Source organism: Leptinotarsa decemlineata, unplaced genomic scaffold (assembly GCF_025532065.1).
Source record: "Leptinotarsa decemlineata unplaced genomic scaffold, Ldec_3_MD MMD2_tig00026340_RagTag_RagTag, whole genome shotgun sequence".
Classification (NCBI taxonomy): Eukaryota; Metazoa; Arthropoda; class Insecta; order Coleoptera; family Chrysomelidae; genus Leptinotarsa; species Leptinotarsa decemlineata.
Window position 1 is genome coordinate 10,969,780 of NW_027412694.1, and position 19,737 is coordinate 10,989,516.

The window sequence follows — 19,737 nt, forward strand, 5'->3', positions numbered from 1 at the left end:
CAATTTGACGCTCACGGGGAATCCCCGATTCAAGTTTGTATATAAGTAAGACTCCACTTTTCTATTATTACGCATGCACTCAAACAGTTAGCAGTTTATTGTTGTAAGAATTGGGTGTTTGTTGCAAGTGAGGATATATTAATTAGTCAATTGGAAAAATAGGTAATATTTAAAATAATTTATAAGATAACAACATTTTAATTTTAAATCTGCCCAATAAAGCACAAATCACTATTTTGATATTTCGTAACTACCAAAACTATTTAAGTACCTATGTTCATCGTTCTTACAATAATTATAAAATTGCACGCTTGAATTGAGCATTGAACAAACTGGTGGGCTTCCGTTACATACATTTGTACGGCCGCTTTTTTGGCGTTTCTTAGCAATCGGATATTAACTAAAACTATAGTATTATTACAAACATTTGACGGTGTTGTTTTAGAAAGTATCACAGTGGAAGCGAAAAACGAAAGCGAAAGAAGGAGTCGGAAGAACGAAATAAAAAGTTACCTAAAATAAGTCAGTACTTTAAGAATCAAGATAGTATAGAAGAATCAAATGAACAGCTCTTCGGAAGGGCAGAAAATGAAGTCGTCATAAGGAGTAATATCGCAGAGCCCGATAACAGTGTAATAGATTCAGAGCGACCACAACCCAGTACGAGCAAATCTTCAAACGAATCATTTTTGAATATAGAAAAATTAAAATGTTTACACCGTACGTTACTGATAACTTCAAAGAACTCAATGATCAAGTAAAACGGTTTGTGATCGAAAACGGACCCTGTAAACCAAAAGACTCCTTTTTAAGGGATAGTATCAAAAGATCTTTCTTAGATAGATATTATTACAGTACTTCTAAATCTGGCGTAAAGTTAGAACGTACGTGGCTGTGCTATTCCCTATTGCTACAAAAAGCATATTGTGAACCATGTTGGTTATTCACAAATAGGACATCTAAAACTATACAAAATATTTGGATGGAAGGAGATGATGACTGAAAACATATTGTGGAAGCCATAGAAAGACATGAGAACATTTGCATTCATGCTTTGTACATCGACAGTGGCAATTACATGGAACACTAGATGAAGAGCAAGAGTCTATTATCAAGAGAAAAAAACATTTTTGGCGCCAGGTACTGACTAGACTCCTTGATGTTACTCTAACACTTTCAACTTGTAATTTAGCTTTTCGTGGCCATAGAGAACTGGTATATGGCAACGATTCAGGTCCAAAAGGAAATTTTTTGAGTATTGTTGAGTTATTATAGGCAAATACGATCCTATTTTACAAGAATTGCTAAGCAAACCTAAGGGCCAGATTAAATACTTGAGTCCAAAAATACAAAATGAGCTCATAGCTGTTCTGGTTCAAAAAGTGAAAAATGCTCTAGTAAATGAAAAGTAACCGCACCATTTTATTCCATTTTATTTGATACTACTCAAAATATTTCCAAAACAGATCAATTATGTGAACTTTAGCGTTACTGTGTAATCGGGAAAAATGAAAATGGAACTCCAAAGACTCTCGTAATTAAAGAGTCATTTTTAGGATTTCATGCGGTTAAACATCAAACTGCCTTAGCAATGTCCAAGCAGATAATAAAATCCATAAATGACAAAAATATTTCTCTCAATAAGTGCCGTGGACAAGGGTACGACGGAGCTAATACCATGAAAGGCACTTATGGCGGAGTTCAAAAACTCAAAAGAGATATAGAGCCAAATGCGATTTATGTCCATTGTACTGCTCATAATTTAAATTTGGTAGTAAATGATGCAGTAAAAGAGGTCATAGAAATACAAACATTATTCGAAACTGTGCAACAAATTTATTATTTGTTTGACCATAGTATTAAACGCTGGAATATATTATCTAGTTTTATATCCGATAATAAAGTAGAGACCGGGTAACATTAAAAACAATGTATCCAACTAGATGGGCAGGACGCTTTAATGCCATGTTAGCTTTGAAAGTTCGGTTTGTTGATGTTCAAAAAGTGCTTACAAAAACTATTTTATTAAATTCCAAAACAGATGAGAGAGATGAAGCTATCTTGCTGAAGAAGAAGATAGAAAATTACAATTTTATTATGTTGTTGGTTGCTGGAATATATTATCTAGTTTTATATCCGATAATAAAGTAGAGACCGGGGTAATATTAAAAACAATGAATCCAACTAGATGTGCAGGACGCTTTAATTCCATGTTTGCTTTGAAAGTTCGGTTTGTTGATGTTCATCAAAAAGTGCTTAAAAAAACTATTTTATTAAATTTCAAAACAGATGAGAGAAATGAAGCTATCTTGCTGAAGAAGAAGATAGAAAATTACAATTTTATTATGTTGTTGGTTTTCCATTGCAAAGTCTTACATACAAAGTCTTACAAAGATATATTTGGATTTGTGCCACGGGGTATAAGTCCCAACATTGCAGTGTCACGGCGGCAGTGTTTTATATGGTTTTTTATATATCGTAAATTTCAGGTTTTTATGTTCTCAAAGGTTTGAAATGAAATAGATGGTTATTATTAAATGGAACGTGTTTGGTTTTATTTGCACCTGATAAATAAGGAAATTATTCAAATAGTTTATTGAAGAAGTCAAGTTATCACACTGGCGCAGTCGGAAATCAGTTTTAAGTTCAGTTATAAATGAAAATTGAAAATGTCAATTGGAAAGTTGGAACCATTTAAATTTGGCGAAAGTAGCTTTACAACATATATATTGCTCTTATTGGACAGTATTTCAAAGCCAACCAAGTTAAAGATGAAATGAAAACAGCAATTCTCATCACTGCAATGGGTGATGAAACATTTGAATTAATGGTAGATCTTTGCAGTCCCGAAAAACCGGAAAATAAATCATATGAAGATTTAGTGAAATTAGTGGTAAATCATCTCCAACCAACACCGTCAGAAATCGCAGAACGGTATAAATTCCGTCAAAGGAAGCAAGAACCAAGTGAGTCCATAGCATGTTACGTGGCAGTTCTAAAAAAACTTTCCAAGAACTGTAATTTTGGTACAAATTTAGAAACCGAATTGAGAGATCAAGTTGTTTTTGGCTTGAAAAATGATATCATTAGGCAACGCCTCTTTCAAGAGACAAATCTTACATATGTCAAGGCATATGATTTGGCTATAAACCTAGAGGCCGCAGAAATAAATTCTGGCATGATTTGCACAAATAACTCAGTCTGCCGCATCGATACCTCCAGAAGCTCCGCCGATGTATCCAAGGAATTCAAACGAGATCGGCCGCCATCTTTTAGGGAAGATCGCGCACATCGTGGCGGAAGTAACAAATGCCAACATTGCGGAAAAAGAAATCACAGTAGCGCTGTCTGTTTTTTCAAAGAAGCTATTTGTAGACTTTGTCAAAAAAGAGGCCATATCAGCACGGTATGCAAGAAAAAGGGTAATAAATTAGTTTTAGAACGTCAGACCAAATGTAATAAACTTAGTATTGATAAAAATAGTGACGACTCTGATTTGTATGAGTTGAATTTTTATAATATTACTCAAGTTGACGAAAAACCTATCAAAGTTGTTTTGCTTATAAATAAAAAAACGATAGCTATGGAATGTGATACTGGCTCACCCATTTCGGCAATTTCTAATAAATTTTATACAGAAAATTTCAAAAATGTTCCTTTGCTATCTTCTAATTTGAATTTGAAATCATATATAGGAAATAAGTTAATAACGGTGGGCTATATCAAAGTTGAGGCTTCTTACGATGGTGTCACCGGCGAATTGAAATTATTTGTCATAAAAAATGGCGGTCCTCCGATAATCGGGAGGAAATGGATTAAAAATTTTAATATTTCCATAGATAATTTACTGAAATCACATAGAATTAATCATATGAATGTAATAGAAGACATCCCAAAAATTTTACAACACAAATTTCCCGAAGTTTTTCGTGAAGGGTTAGGTAAATTCAACAAGGGCAAGGCTCAACTTCATTTGAAGGAAAATACAACTCCAATATTTTGCAAAACACGCTCACTTGCATTATCTCTTAGGGAAAAAGTTGAGAGTGAATTAAATAAATTGGTATCATCCGGTATTTTAACTCCTATTGAATATAGCAATTGGGCCACTCCTATAGTACCTGTGTTAAAAAAACTGGGGAAGTGAGATTTTGTGGGGATTATAAAGTGACATTAAATCCACATTTATTAATTGATAAGATATCCTGTTCCTAAAATTGAACATCTTTTTGCTGCAATGGGGTTAGGACAATTTTTTAGTAAAATTGATTTATCACAAGCATATGCTCAAATAGAACTTGAAGATTCCTCAAAAATGCTCTCAACCCTTAATACACCCAAGGGACTGTTTCAAATGAATCGGTTACCGTACGGAATAGCTTCTAGTCCAGGAATTTTTCAGAGAATTATCGAAAATACCTTTTCTGGAATTGAAAATGTTGTGGTATTCTTGGATGATATTTTAATTACGGGTAAGGATGTTGAACATCATAAAAAAAATTTGTTCATTGTTTTCGAAAAATTAAATGAATGTGGATTAAGGGTGCAAGTCAATAAATGCAAGTTTTTTCAAAAAGAAATACATTTTTTGGGACACACTATAAGTAAATATGGATTATCTACATCACAAGATAAAGTGGAGGCAATTTTAGAAGCTCCAATTCCAAGGGATATTACCAGTTTGAAGTCATTTTTGGACCTAGTGAATTATTATGGGAAATTTATTGAACATTTGAGTTCAAAATTATACCCTCTATACTGTTTGTTAAAAAAAAATCCGTATGGAAGTGGGGTGAAAATCAAAATAAAAGCTTTCAGGACATAAAAAAGGAATTAGTTTCACCCAAAGTACTGGCACATTACGACCCAAAAAAGCCAATAACTTTGGCTTGTGATGCAAGCTCGTATGCAGTGGGGGGAGTTATTTCGCACTTATACGATAACGGAGATGCTCGCCCTATTGCATTCGCTTCGAGAACCTTGACTTCCGCTGAAAAATATTACAGTCAAATGGATAAAGAAGGAGCAGCAATCATATTTTCTTTAAAGAAATTTCATGATTATTTATATGGGAGGCATTTTCTTCTTCTTTGTGACAATAAAGCTTTAGTAAATATTTTTGGTAATAAAAAAGGAATTCCAATCTATGCTGCTAGCAGGTTACAAAGGTGGAGTATTATTTTAGGCACATATAATTACGAAATAAAATACGTTAATTCATCAAAAAATCCTGCAGATGCTCTATCTAGATTACCACTAGAAAATAAAATAGAAACAAAATATGATTATTCCCACATATTTTATTTAGAAAATTTGCCTATTGACTATAAAAAAGTAGCACTTTATACAAAAAAAGGTCCCGTTCTTTGCAGAGTGTATGGCTATTGTTTGCACGGGTGGCCCGATAAAAACGAAATTCATGAGAATTTGAAATTATTTTATTTAAAAAAAGATGAATTGCACTTAGAACATGGTTTCATTTTGTGGGTTTTCAGGGTGGTCGTTCCTAGGCGATTACAATCATTTTCATTAGATGAAATTCATATCAGTCATATGGGAGTGAGTAAATGTTAATCGATGGCAAGATCTTATTTTTGGTGGCCAAAAGTAGACCAAGAGATTGAAAAAATGTGTAAAACTTGTGAAACTTGTAATGCAGTTCAAAATAATCCACCAAAAACAACTCTACATCCGTGGCCCTATGAAAAAACTCCCTGGAGTAGAGTGCATGCAGATTTTTTTGGACCTATTTTTGGAAACAAATATTTGATAATCATAGATTCTTTCAGTAAATGGCCTGTAGTTTTTAAAACAAATCACAGCGATGCTAAAAATATAATAAAAGTTTTGAACAGACTTTTTTCGGATTTTGGGTTACCTTCCAAATTTGTATCGGATAATGGTCCACCTTTCACTTCTAACGAATTTAGGCATTTTTTGAAGTCAAATGGAATTAGACAATTATTTATTACTCCTAAACACCCCCAAAGTAACGGCCAAGTTAAAAATTCGGTAAAAATTTTCAAATTGGCATTGAGAAAGGCTTTCCTAGAAAACAAAGATTCAGACAATTTTTTGTCCAAATTTCTTTTTGATTATCGTAACACTCCCCATTGCACAACAGGAGAAACTCCTGCAAAGTTAATGTTTAATCGAAATTTACGTGGAAAATTAGATTTATTAATTCCAAATTTGCAAAAAATTGTAGAAGAACGGGTAGATAAGCAACAACAAAGCTACGGGGGTACTTCTAAAAGTTTTGATATTGGAGAGTCAGTATTATTCCGTGATTTTAAAAATTCTGAACGTCCTACCTGGAAAAAAGGGGAGGTAGTAGGTAGAGAGGGATCCGTTATCTATGATGTTAAAACACACGAAGGGAAGGAGTATAGGCGTCACTTAAATCATCTCAGATCATCGATTTCCAGAAAATCTTTATCAGGGGACATTTTAGCAGATGTTAAAGATAATAATTTAAACGAGACTGCCACGGTAGGTGACACATCGGAGGAAGTTATAACTTCCGAAACAAAATCTGATACTAGCCATTCAGAATCAGAAGAGCCTAGGTATTTTTTGAGATCAAGAAATAGAAATACCGAAATTATAGGAAACTGATCGAATGGATTTTCTTGCACTGTATTCTTATAAATTTAAATATTGTTTTCATTAAGAATTTTTTTTTGTGTTATTTTGAAATCACGAATTGTAATTATTTTTTTTTGTTTGTTTTACATTGATGTTGTTAAATTGTAAACGTGCATATTTGTACAAAATAGTATAAGGATTATATAGATATTTAATTATATAAAATGGTACAACCATAGGTTAACTTATTTTAAGGGTGAAAAGGTGAGATATATTTGGATTTGTGCCACGGGGTATAAGTCCCAACATTGCAGTGTCACGGCGGCAGTGTTTTATATGGTTTTTTATATATTGTAAATTTCAGGTTTTTATGTTCTCAAGGGTTTGAAATGAAATAGATGGTTATTATTAAATGGAACGTGTTTGGTTTTATTTGTACCTGATAAATAAGGAAATTATTCAAATAGTTTATTGAAGAAGTCAAGTTATCACACTATAGATGCGGCTTCTAAAGCACTTCAGTCTAAAGCCATCGATCTTTCAAATGCTTCAAAGCGTTCGCAAGTCTGTCTGGAACAACTTGAACAGTATCGACATGAATTTGAAGACTTAAAAATGGAAGCAAATAGTATTGCAGTAAAATGGTCTATAAACCCTGAATTTTCTAAAACTCGTCAGAGAAAAGTGAAACGTCATTTGGATGAAATTTGTGAGGATGAACGTCTCCAAGATCCTGAAAGTTTGTTTAAAGTGAACGTCTTCTATCGTGTATTAGACATAATCATTAATCAACTGAGATCGCGTTTCCTCGGAATGAATGAAATTGTTTCCTATTTCAGTGTCTTGCAACCTGCCACTTTGCAAAATTTTAACGATACTAATTTATTGGAAAAGGCTTTAGCATTTGTCCATCTATATAAAGGAAATTCTCAGTTTTCGATCCTCTTTCAGACACGAAATAGAAACATCATCTTCTATAAGAGAACTTGCTGACTTATTAATAATAAAAAATCATTTTATATCTTCAAGCTTTCCTGAAGTGTGCACTGCATTTCTATTATTTCTCACCATTCCTGTGACTACGGCAAGTGCCGAGCGATCGTTTTCAAAACTGAAATTAATAAAAACTTATTTAAGAAATTCTACGAGAAAAGACAGGCTAAGCGACTTGGCTATTCTATGGCCCGAAATTTAAACTTTGATGATGGCATTACCACTTTTGCTGAACAGAAAGCCCGAAGGAAGGAATTTAAATAATTAACATTTTATATTTTGGATACCTTGTGTGCTTACAACAATATGATTATTCGGACTGTGTATATCAAATTGCTTTTTTGTTTTTCAAATCATTTTGACTACTCTATGTGCCCATACAATTAGATGCTGCTTTACTTTGATACCCTTTCCTGTTTTTAGTTTTAGTTTCATTTTTATATACCGTCCAGTTATATATACCTGTAATTTATAATCAAAAAAAGTATTTTATACTGTCAAATATTGGTCAATAAAAGTACTTTAAATTAGTTACTTTTACTTTAAAGTGAATTATTAGAAAAATAAATACCTAACTATAATTATAAACTTTGTGTGTACCTACTTAACGAAGTGAATTATTATTGTACTTTTAGTAAATGTGTATAAATAAGTATTATAAAATAAAAAAATATTATTATTGTTGGTTCAGCTTTTTTATATTGGGGGGAGGGGGCCCATCCGATAAATTTGCCACGGCCTCGAACGGTATAGTTACGCCACTGGTTCTACCGAGACTTTGTGTCGCGGGCGAATGTTTTTGTATCCCGTCAGCAAGCGGAAAAATCAAAAGGTTTGGATGTTTTGTCTGTTCTTGTAAACAGAGTTCGCTGTGGAAACGGTCAGCGACAACAACAAGCAACTATTCAGTCTGATTCAGTCCACTATTTCGTTTCAATGTGTAACTTCATGTGACATTAATTCTTTATTTAAATATTTTATTTTTTGCTGGCATGTGGCGGGGCACGGGGGTGTAGGCTAATAGCTGTTGTGCACCTCTGCACGAGGTTCAACCAAAAAAATATGTGACCATGATCCGACTTTATCATTGCTACGAGGAGCTCCCAATAAATGTCTCATATGATTGTGAACTGTTCAGGAATTGATAAAAAATAAGACAAGGTGGTGAAATAAACCTATATTTTATATAGTAAGATTATACAATTTAGGTCAAAAACTTATGCTAATATATTTTAAAGGTTCAAAACTTCAGTATAAAATACAGATTCCTTAGTTTTGGGTTGCCTAGTTTGCTAATCATGAAGTGTGTCAATCGAATGAAATTCTAATTTTTTTCGTTATTGATGACAGAATCTAAGAAAAGACATATTTGCTATTTATAGTAGATTATCTGGAACAATAAATGGAAAGTAGGCTCCAAAAAGTTTATTTGAATATACATTTGATACTTTGGTTTTGCAAATATTTCAGTGGAAGTAATTGTTTTTCTACAGATACAAATCAAAACTTTATGTGGTTCAACAGTTATTTTCCTTTGTGGATTTCCAGTGGAAGTGGAGGCATATACTATTCTCGTAAAGTTCAATTTCATCAAATTAAATTCATAATGAAAAGTCTGCATATTAATGACTCCACTATATATGGTCTATAACAATTTATTTTATTATTTTCGTTATATGTTCATTACTTCAATCTTACATAATAAATAATAGAAAAACATACCTTTTTTCGTCAATTGGAAATCGAAAAAAAATAAATACCGACATCACCATGGAAATTACAGCAACCCACAGCTCGACACTTATTCATTTTGAAACTAGACACAAATTTTTCACAAATACAAAACCACCAATTACAACGACTCACTCTGTAATAATAGTCCATGCCTCAATTTGGCTCGCTTGGTAAATGCATCAGATTCAGTCGGTTGCGCTGTAGGTCGACTGAGCATAAAATTCGAGATGGGGAATATTGACCCAAATATGGCGGAGAGTGAACTTACTTGTATTTACTTCTATACGGTGTCACAGATTAAAAAATTTAATTTTTATGTCATTTATCAAATCTGCCATAATTTTATCCGTTTTATAATCTATACGCCTTCTTAACAATGATCTCATCCAGTATCTTGGTTTTTTTGCAGGCCATTATAAAAACATCGTCTAGAGAAGGCAAGATAAAAACTTCGTGTATTGGAGACGATACAAAACATTTCACAACAAAACACGCGAGTCTGTTTTGGAAACTAAAACAGGTTTTTTGTGTCTGTTTGTGAAAACTGAACTAGTCACAAGCAAGTCAGTTTGGTGAAAATCCGCCTTGATATGCGACCTCGCAAAAACCTCAGCGATGTTTCTTAGGTTAATATGTGTTTGAGACACAGACTAATTACTTTCTTGGCTGTGTGTTTGAGTTACCCATATTCCATCTTCTCAATCCATCATTTACTTTGGTTTTCAGAATTCGTGACAATACTGAAACATATATGTTATATTAGAAAAACCACATAACATAGATATCTCTCGGAACGTGCATGCACGGTTATCCCAATCTTACTTCCCAATCTTACTTCAATTCGTCAACCGTTCTTACAGCTGCCCTGTATTAACAGTTGCCTACTAAATAATAGAAGGATTCAAAAACATAATAATACATAACCGCAGATTATTGGAACTGTGACATAACCTTGAATTTTTGTTATTAACCTTATATCAATACAAAATATGTGTTACTACCAGCTTTTTTCAATGAAAACGACTGTAAATTGATAATTCTTGATATTCTATACACTCTACCTTATCAGATTGAAATTGGCTTCGTTAAAATGAATGTGTTTTTGAAACGGGTATTTGGGAACAGAGGAGTGTTAATGACTAATCCTTACCATTACAATGAAAAATTCAAAAAGCAGTATTCTTATAACAGAGCTGTTAATGAAGCTGAAAAAATTGTAGGATATCCAACATCATTTTTGAGTTTGAGATGGCTGTTAAATGATGAAGTTGCCAATGTGGCTTTGCACATGAGAAAACTCATAGGAACCAATCATCCATTGCTGAACACTGCCAAGTAAGCTTCTAAATGTTCAACCAATATTTTTTCGCAATGAAAATAAGATCATGAAAAAGACCTAACAGATTATTTTATCAATATCAACATTTTTTCCAAATTACCTACATATGAACTTCATAAAATTTCTGCTTCCTACATAAAAAAGAAGTTGAAATTTACATTTTATTTTCTGAATGTCCAAGCATATTGAGCATTGGGTTCAGATCTAAAAAAGGGCTCTGGATCTCAAATTGGGCAGGAATGTTGAAATAATACCTAATTATTTATGTTTTTTGTTTCAGAGAACTAATTTTGAATAAACAAACTCCAGCGTGGGGTCTCATAGTATTATTGATTTCTAAAGCAGGTGGACTGAGTAGAGAATTCTCACATGTGGAATGTGACATCACAGCAGGTATGTCATCTTCAGAATCACGAATTTAATATTTTTGTAAGAGCTACCTCTTTCGTCAACCAGAAAGGTATGGTCAAATTTGTTTTTTCTCTCAATTTAGGAAAATTTGAAATGTTCCATTATAATTCAGTTTTAAAAAAATATGTTTTTCTGTTAATCAGCTGTCGCCCCCATACGAACAACAACTCTCAGAAGTTGAGAAACTTGTGCGAGTTAAGTACTAACAAGGTCTTACCTTTTAACGTGTGATTCCTAACAAGGTTGCAGAATCATTCCAGCTTCAACAAGATAAATTCTCTCGAGAAAATATCTGGGTGAGGCGGGAATCGAACCAACGATCTTCCGATCATTAGTCGGGCGCACTACCATCGCGGCCAATTCCACAAAATGATTGCAAATGTAGATTTTCTTACTCAAGATGTTTTCATTCATTTCCAAACTAACTTGTAACATGGAAATAAGTGGAAAATCAATACTCCCTTGTCATAAAAAAGCAAAAGATTTGAGACAGTATGTTCGATTGGGAAGGGTTTATTTATTTGTTAAGTATTTTATAATAATGAATCCTCAGATTGATAGAAGTAGCAATAAGGGTGCATTTTTCAATATTTAAAAAATGCAATGTGCGAATAATATTTGTAATGACACAGGGGTAAACAATGAAGTTGTTTGGTCAAATGTTTGAAAAACATTATATTCAATTGAGATCAGTGGATTACCATTTTCTTCAGAAAATAGTGATCCACTAAATCTAAATAATATAGAGTGTGTTCGATTCTCATACCAATAACCTTTTTTTTAATTAGGAGTATGTGACAAGGGGTCCCGAGGGGTGAGGCGGAGTACAAGGGGGCCCACGCTCTTTGAATCGCTCCAATACTGATTCCATCCTTCTTTGCATCACTTACGTCACACGTTTATTTCCCCCACTCACGTTTGTCATGAAAATTGTAAAAAGTTTAGCTCCATAATACATGGGATTTTGAGCCAGGACCAAGCTTGCTCATCTACTCAGTTGGCATATTGTTTTAGTTACTGTAATTTTAAAGTAAAAATATAAATTACTAGCTGTTGCCTGCTCTTATATTAACGTAGGTATAGCCGAAGCTACTGAACCAATAATCTTGAAATATGCAGGTAGGTTCTTTGTATAGCGTAAATAAGCATCAAGAAAGGGAATCGGAAATTTCCACCACCAAGGGAGAAAAATAGGGGTTCAAAGATTGTATTGAATTTCGTCAGTTTTGAAGTTAGAGACCTGAAGTTTTGGGTTAATAAAAAAATATTGTAACTATTGGTTTAAAATGGTGACAAATTGAATCCTATGCGGGCAAAGCCGCGGGCAACAACTAGTTCATAATAAAATTTCTTTGATTCGACCACAGAATTATCAATATTGAATATTTTTTTATGAAATTCGGTATACCACCATTTGAGATGGTGCCCAATCCAATGGTGATTTTAAATTTTTCCTAAAAAAATCCCTAATACGATTTCTTGTATTTTAACCTATAAAAATATTCGCAGCAGGCCTTGGTTTTTGTAGAAAGAAAATGATATTTGGTCCCAAAGTACAGTTTTTTGAGCTCTACAATTCAAAATATAGTTCTTCGAAATTGGAGAAAAAATGCAAACGTTAGGAAGGTGTCCCGCTTTCAAATAGTTCACACTGTATGTGAATGGCTGATATATTTTGTATCAAATGAATCAATGAAAATAATCAGATGTCTCTCATTTTGGATAAATTTGTTATACATCCGACATAAATTCAATTTATTTCTTAGGAATTCTCCATAGTCAAAGAATTCTTGCTGAAATTACGGAAATGGTTCGTACCAGTAACATCATCCATAAAAGCATCCTCAATATATCCTCGAATGACAAGGACATTGATGACCTCAATTTTGGCAACAAACTGTCACTCTTAACAGGCGATTACCTTCTCAGCAGCAGTTTCAAAGAACTGGCTGAACTCAAATGTCATGATGTTAACGAACTCATATCCACATGTCTGAGAGATTTGGTTGAGGCTGATTTTATTGAACCAAGGGATAGGTAAAGTATTTGAATTTGATTTTTTTTCAGAATATCCCTTCAGGAGAAATAAATGAGTTTTTTTAACAAAGTTTCGCCACTTTTCAGGCACTTCATTGATTTTCTGAAGTCTCCACTCGAAGACATTAATTATAGTTGACATTCGGTTTATAAAAGAAAATTTCATGAAAAAATATTCAACAAAGATATGAGATAAATGTAAATTTCTATTAAAATTTTTATTTCCATACAATTTTATGCAAAATTTAAATAGTAAGAAATAACAAAAACTCGTGCATGAATTTGATAAAAATATATAATACTGTTGTAAATCATTCTATAAAGAAAATAACGCCGGCCGCCACTGGTAGCCATAAATCCACTGTGACGTAGCTAAGAGCGCGCGAATATACGATGTTCCATGCCGCTCTAGAAGCAACGAGAATAAGGCTACCGATTCCGATGGAACTTCGGCGAAATTTCTATTGTATTCGATTACGATATATAAATGCTAACCTCAAGCATATCGAGACAGTCAAGTGGAAGCTACAGTGCGTTACGCGAAGCGATCTAGTAAGGCGATAGAGATTCAGATAATAGTTGAAGTTTTAGTTGACGTGTTTGTTGTATTTGAAGTGAAATAAAGTTAAGTTTGATTATTCAGTGTTGTCTGTTATTGGTCAACCCACGGGGAAAAACGTAACAATACATTTTTACTAATTTTCAAAATGAGCATAAAATAATGACCGCCCATCGCCCAACAAAGACTACATACCCAATATTGATTTCTGGAAAGTTATCATATTGTTTTAAATAGTTCATATCATGAAAAGTCATTCTGTAATGATTGATATCGATATCAAACAGAGGAATTAATCAAGTCCTGATTCACTAATTATGAATATGAAATAACTTCAAGCGAACAGTTTTTTCAAGGAAAAAACACAAGCATTACAGGAAAATCCTTGAGGCACTTTAAGAGCGGTGCCTGTGCGAAAGCAGTGATTCAAGTTGGATTCAAATCGCTGGAGATTGAATCCATTTGGAAAAACTTTCTCAGGAAGTTTATTCCACATAAACGCAGTTCCCCAAATGAAAGAGTTCTTAAACAGTGAAGTTCGAGGTGTACTGAGTTGAACATCAAAACGATGAGCAGCCACAGTCCGTCACGTATTTCTGATATGTACCACTCTTGGTGGAATCAAATGTGCCAAGTCACTTGAACACCTCTGTGAAGGTATCTATAGAAGAGAGGCAATAAAAAACACAAGTCTGTAATAAATATTTCAAAGTTGAGAGTGACCCAAGTCGGATGACGCCCTGTATAAAAGTTGTATGGAAATATTCTGTTAGTCAATAGAAATGCATCGGTACATTAAACATTTTCATTATTTCCGGGAATAAATTAGATTCCGTCAAAAATATAATTTCATGTATTTTAGTTTTTCAAGTACATTTCCAGTACCAAAATACTTCACTTGATTTTTTGTTTTCAATCAATAGTATTTTGAAACTGGTAATTTTACCTCAATTCAATCAACTCGATTCCAAAATGTTGTTGTCAATAGCATTTTGTGAACAATTTCTCTTTTCCAATATCAAAAATGTGAAATAAGATATAGAATATCTTATTGTGTTGAAGGTGAAATAGTTGTGCCTATTTTATACTATAAATTTCATGATACACAATTATTTTTTGCAGTCAAAATAGACCCATTCCAGCACCTCCTTTGAAAGAACATAAAGAAGTTGTTGTGCCTAATCTGTTCGATGACGAAGTATTAACGATATCGGAGGTATTGGGAAATGCTAAAGCTGAATGGACATTACGCCATTTGTTGGATGGAGCCAGTTTGTTAGCAAAGTGTTGTCAAGTAGGTTTTGTTGTTGAGAGTGAATAAAATAGAAGACAACCTTTCTTTTGAAGTTGAAATAGAAACTCTCATCTCCTTGATTGTATAACTCAAACTACTGTGCGATAAATGATATTATTTTATTATAATCTTCATTATTTTCAGGGTACTCTTATTTTAGCGGATCATCCGAAATCTTTCCAAAAGTTGGGCTATTTATTTGGTCGGAATATGGCTCTAGGTTGGCAAGCCCGTGCTGATCTTTCGGCTTTCAATCCATTGAGAACAACGGAGCCCTTCAGTCTTATATGTGCTCCTCTGATGTTTCACCTTCAAGATAATCAGGAGTATTATCCGAAGCTTTTGAAAATGGTAGAAGAAAACGATATCGATTATAGAGAGCTAAGAAATGTTATTAGAACAGGACATGGTCTGGAAAAAACAGATGAAATGTTGAAGGAGCTTTCTGAAACTGCTCTGAAAGTTCTTGAAGAGTTTCCAGAAAATAGTTCTCGGGATGCCCTTGTTAATATTATCAATTCCGCTTGAATTGGGGTTTCAGGAACTGTTGATTTTGTTGATTGTTTAAAGTAATTCTTTACATCTGAATCATGGTACTTTATATACAAATGAACTTCTAGTCATTTTGTGTTCTGTAATAATATTTATTCAAGTTCAGAATTTTCGTTTTATTTCAACCCTTCTCTTATGCATTTTGAGTGAATAAGTTTTCACAGAACCCAAATTATTTATAATTTATATTGGCATATAGTTGATTGCAAGTTTTTGTCTATTTTAAAAAATTGGTGTATTGTTTAAACAAAACGGGAATTGAACCTTCTTTGACATGTAAATTAATAATGAAATTGTTTCATCACGTCAGCCGATATTCCATATGGTCAGCAGCGGTGTGATTTTTTAAAGTAAATATAGTTATTATAAGTTCATTTTCTGTTAAGGATTCTTTTTAAGACAAAACACATGCACTACAGGAAAATCCTTAAGCCGCTCTAAGAGAGGTGTGCTGAGTTGAACCTCAAAACGATGAGCAGCTACAGTGCGTCGCGTATTTCTGATATGTAGCCCTCTTGTTGGAATCAAATGTGCCAAGTCACTTGAAACCCTCCGGAAAGTATCTATAAAACAGTTGGAAATCTCTAACCTTTCTTCGATATTCCAGACTATCAAGGTTGCAAGTGATGTTCGTGTCTACAATCAGGTGGATGGCTCTTTTCTCGATGGAATCCAGCAGCTTCAGGGTATGCTTAGGGGCGGAGCTCCAAACATGTGAACAATACTCCAAAGATCTGATCTGAGCTTCATAAAGCTTCAAAAGTTGCTAAGGTTTGTAAATTTTTTTGGTTCGGAACAGTGTTAAACTTTTGAGAAGCAGTTCGGAGACATTTATATTTTTGGAGAAAACCGATGTCTGGGTTTTTGGTGGCACTGAATTGAACCTGGTTACTTTCACCCCAATTCGAAATCACCTTGAGATCCTCATTAAGATATGCAACCTCTTGCTGCTGGTGAAGATGTGCATCCGCAGCTGATGTCCTGGAATCCAAGAGGAATGGCGAGATACCTCTGCTGTCGTCTTTGATATACAATAAAAAGATGGTTTGAGACAATATGGATTCCTGGACGGTTGGTTCGACGTGGGTGCTTTGTTCTCTCACTCAAATCAACCGCCGTGTTGGTCGCTGGTTCAAGCCCCAGGCTGAACGATCGATTTTCACTTGCTATCATCTCATGGAAAAAATCATTCTATGATTCTTTATATCAATGTTAGCAAGACACAGTTTATTTTTTAATGAAAGCTATTGCTGAACAAATAGTCATGCCATTAACGAACCTCATTAGTCAAATCTCCAAGGAAGGCGTTTTTCCAGACATACTCAAAATATCCAGAGTTATTCCTTTGTTAAAAAAAGGTAATAAATCATCTTTAGACAACTATCGTCCAATTAGTATTGTCTCCATAATTGGAAAAATCATCGAAAAATTATTAAAAGAGCGGTTATATTCCTACTTTGAAACGAGGTTGTATTTTAGTGAATCCCAATATGGATTTCGAAAAAAAAAATCCACCACTCAGGCTGTTTACAAGATGGTGAATGACATAGTGGAGGGTCTTGATCAGTGCAAGCACACTTCCTTGACTTTATGCGACTTGACCAAAGCGTTTGATTGTGTTTCACATGCATTACTCATTGAAAAACTGAGTCATTATGGTTTAAGAGGTACCATTTTGAGTCTCCTCAGCTCCTATCTTGAAAACAGATATCAGTGTGTTGATCTCAATAATATCAAATCAGACATCAAACTGATACAACATGGAGTACCTCAGAGTACAGTACTTGGACCTTTTTTATTTATTGTGTACATAAACGACTTATGTCAAAGTATTACACCAACAAAATGTATTTTATTTGCCAATGACACCACTTTTGTGGAATCGGATAAGTCACACATCGATTTGATTCGAACTGTTGACGAGAACAAAAACTTAGTCAAAAGCTGGTTCACAAAGAATAAACTCAAATTAAATGAAAGTAAAACACAGAACCTAATTGTCTCCTCAAATCTACTCTATCAGAAAAGAGAAAATGTATCTTTTCTTGGTATAATCATCGACGATCGGTTAAACTGGTCCAGCCACGTAGATTATGTACTTCTAAAGCTCTCTAAAGTTTTATTTGTTTTAAGATAACTCAAACCAGTTACCAATCTAAACGTATTGAAAATATCTTACTTCTCTTTATTTCATTCTATACCCTCACAAGGTATTCTTTGGGGCAACTCAAGTAATGCCATAATGGTATTTCGATATCAGAAAAAAGCCATTCGCATTTTAGCAAATATAGGATACAAAGATCACTGTCATCAACACTTTGTTCAGCTTGGTATCATGCCAGTGCCTTCATTATACATATACATCATTTTGTTAGAGATACATAAAAACATAAACAAATTCAAAAAACACTCCGATATACATCAGTATAACACAAGATCTGCAGAGATGTTGAATCCCCAATGGCATAGACTAGCTGTTAGCAATAAAAATTCTCTGAATCTAAATTTGTATAATACTCTCGATAAATCAGTGAAATCATTGGAATTTAACAAATTCAAAGCCGTCATCAAAAAGTTTCTCCTCGAAAAATGTTTCTAGAATATAATGGAATATTTGAACCAAGCAAGTTCATTGAGAAACCCAAAATATATATTTTTTTTGCATCAAATGATTATTTGGTCAGCCAATAAATTATTTTCAAATAATAATTTTATTGTGTTACTTATATGTATTCCGTTTATGTGTTTAACATTTAATTTTTATTGCAATGTTTCTCTTTATGTACTGTGACCTGCCATAAATGTATTTATACGTAAAATGGTTTAAAAAAAGTATATCTCTATCTCTATTATTTACCACACAAAACAAAGAACGGCTGAAAATATAGACATTCATTTTGGGGAAACGACTCTAGAGAAGTGCCACACCATTAAATTTCTAGGTGTAACTATGAGTGATACACTTTATTGGGAATCTCAAATAAGTGAAATAATAAAAAAATTGAACAGTAAGCTTTACCAGAATTAATATAAATGTTCTGAGAAATACAATCCTGACTATCATATGGAATTTTGTTATGGGGCATGTCGTCTTCAGCACAAAAACTATTCCTAGTACAAAAGAAAATGCATAAGTGCAATGTTAAATAAAAATCAGAGATAATCATGCAAACTTCTTTTTAAAAAATTGAATACACTCCCACTTTTCTGCATATATATATATATATATATATATATATATATATATATATATATATATATATATATATATATATATATATATATATATATATATATATATATATGATGTGTTGTTCTTCCGGGTGTTCATCCGTTGTGTGCTATTCGATAGCACACAACGGATGAACACACATCATATTCTACCATCCGTGAAAACCTACATTGTAAAATATATATATATATATATATATATATATATATATATATATATATATATATATATATATATATATAAATTATATTTCCTGTTATATACATAAAAACAGAAAAAATTCCCTGTCATAATGACATCCACAATTACGCAACAAGATTCAGTCATCATCTTTACACTATAGCCACTCCAAATGTTGTTTGCGTTGGTGATTTCAACTTAGATGTATTATGTTTGGAAAATTTATATGTGAGCAACCTGTTATCAATATTTGAAACTCAACAACTCAGTCAAATAATTGACTCGCCGACTGGTATAGGCCTCCAGAGCTCTTCGCTTATAGATTTAATAACAGTGTGAAGTCTAGAAAGAGTAGTAGAGAAGGGTGTCAAGGATGTAGATATTTCTAATCATTCTCTCACATATTGCCATATTAAAGTAGATCTTACGGTTAAACCAGTGAAATTCCTACAATATCGAAATTTTAAAAATTTCAACTGTGAAGCCTTCAATTTTGACTTGCGTAGAATACCTTTTTTCAGTATTTATGAAACTGACGAAGTGGACACGAAATTAAACATTCTTGTTGACAATTTAACTCAATTATTCAACCGACATGCTCCCTTTACAATCTCTAGAATAACAAAGCCTCCGGCACCGTGGCTAACCGATTAAAATCAATTAAAAATTAAATGAAATTGCGAGATAAGGCTTCACTTGAATACAAAAAATCACCAACTGACGAGCACCGAGTATACTATAAACAGCTACGTAATTATACAGCACAAGCTATCATGAGAGAGAAAAAATCCTATTTATCAACCAAACTTGATGATTGC

The 19,737-nt window shown here is 33.3% G+C and overlaps 2 protein-coding genes across 2 annotated transcripts; both read left to right on the forward strand.

Annotated features, from left to right (window-relative positions):
• Positions 1–2,776: 2,776 nt before the first annotated feature.
• On the forward strand, positions 2,777–4,147 carry LOC141485859 (uncharacterized). Its single transcript, XM_074183412.1, has one exon. It carries the CDS (start codon positions 2,777–2,779, stop codon positions 4,145–4,147), a length of 1,371 nt encoding a protein of 456 aa, XP_074039513.1.
• Positions 4,148–9,893: 5,746 nt separating this feature from the next.
• LOC111505884 (all trans-polyprenyl-diphosphate synthase PDSS2) lies at positions 9,894–15,615 on the forward strand. The gene is made up of 5 exons (XM_023160776.2): positions 9,894–10,650; positions 10,935–11,047; positions 12,832–13,102; positions 14,784–14,955; positions 15,100–15,615. Exons 1-5 carry the CDS (start codon positions 10,406–10,408, stop codon positions 15,481–15,483), a joined length of 1,185 nt encoding a protein of 394 aa, XP_023016544.2. The 5' UTR covers positions 9,894–10,405; the 3' UTR covers positions 15,484–15,615.
• The last annotated feature ends 4,122 nt before the right edge of the window (positions 15,616–19,737 follow it).

What these genes read in the sequence shown, in the direction of transcription:
- LOC141485859 (XM_074183412.1), top strand. Translation starts at nt 2,777, where the DNA reads ATGAAAACAGCAATTCTCATCACTGCAATGGGTGATGAAACATTTGAA.
- LOC111505884 (XM_023160776.2), top strand. Translation starts at nt 10,406, where the DNA reads ATGAATGTGTTTTTGAAACGGGTATTTGGGAACAGAGGAGTGTTAATG. An exon ending in GGAATGTGACATCACAGCAG is followed by an intron (nt 11,048 to 12,831) that starts GTATGTCATCTT and finishes TTTATTTCTTAG; the next exon opens with GAATTCTCCATAGTCAAAGA. An exon ending in TGTTAGCAAAGTGTTGTCAA is followed by an intron (nt 14,956 to 15,099) that starts GTAGGTTTTGTT and finishes CATTATTTTCAG; the next exon opens with GGTACTCTTATTTTAGCGGA.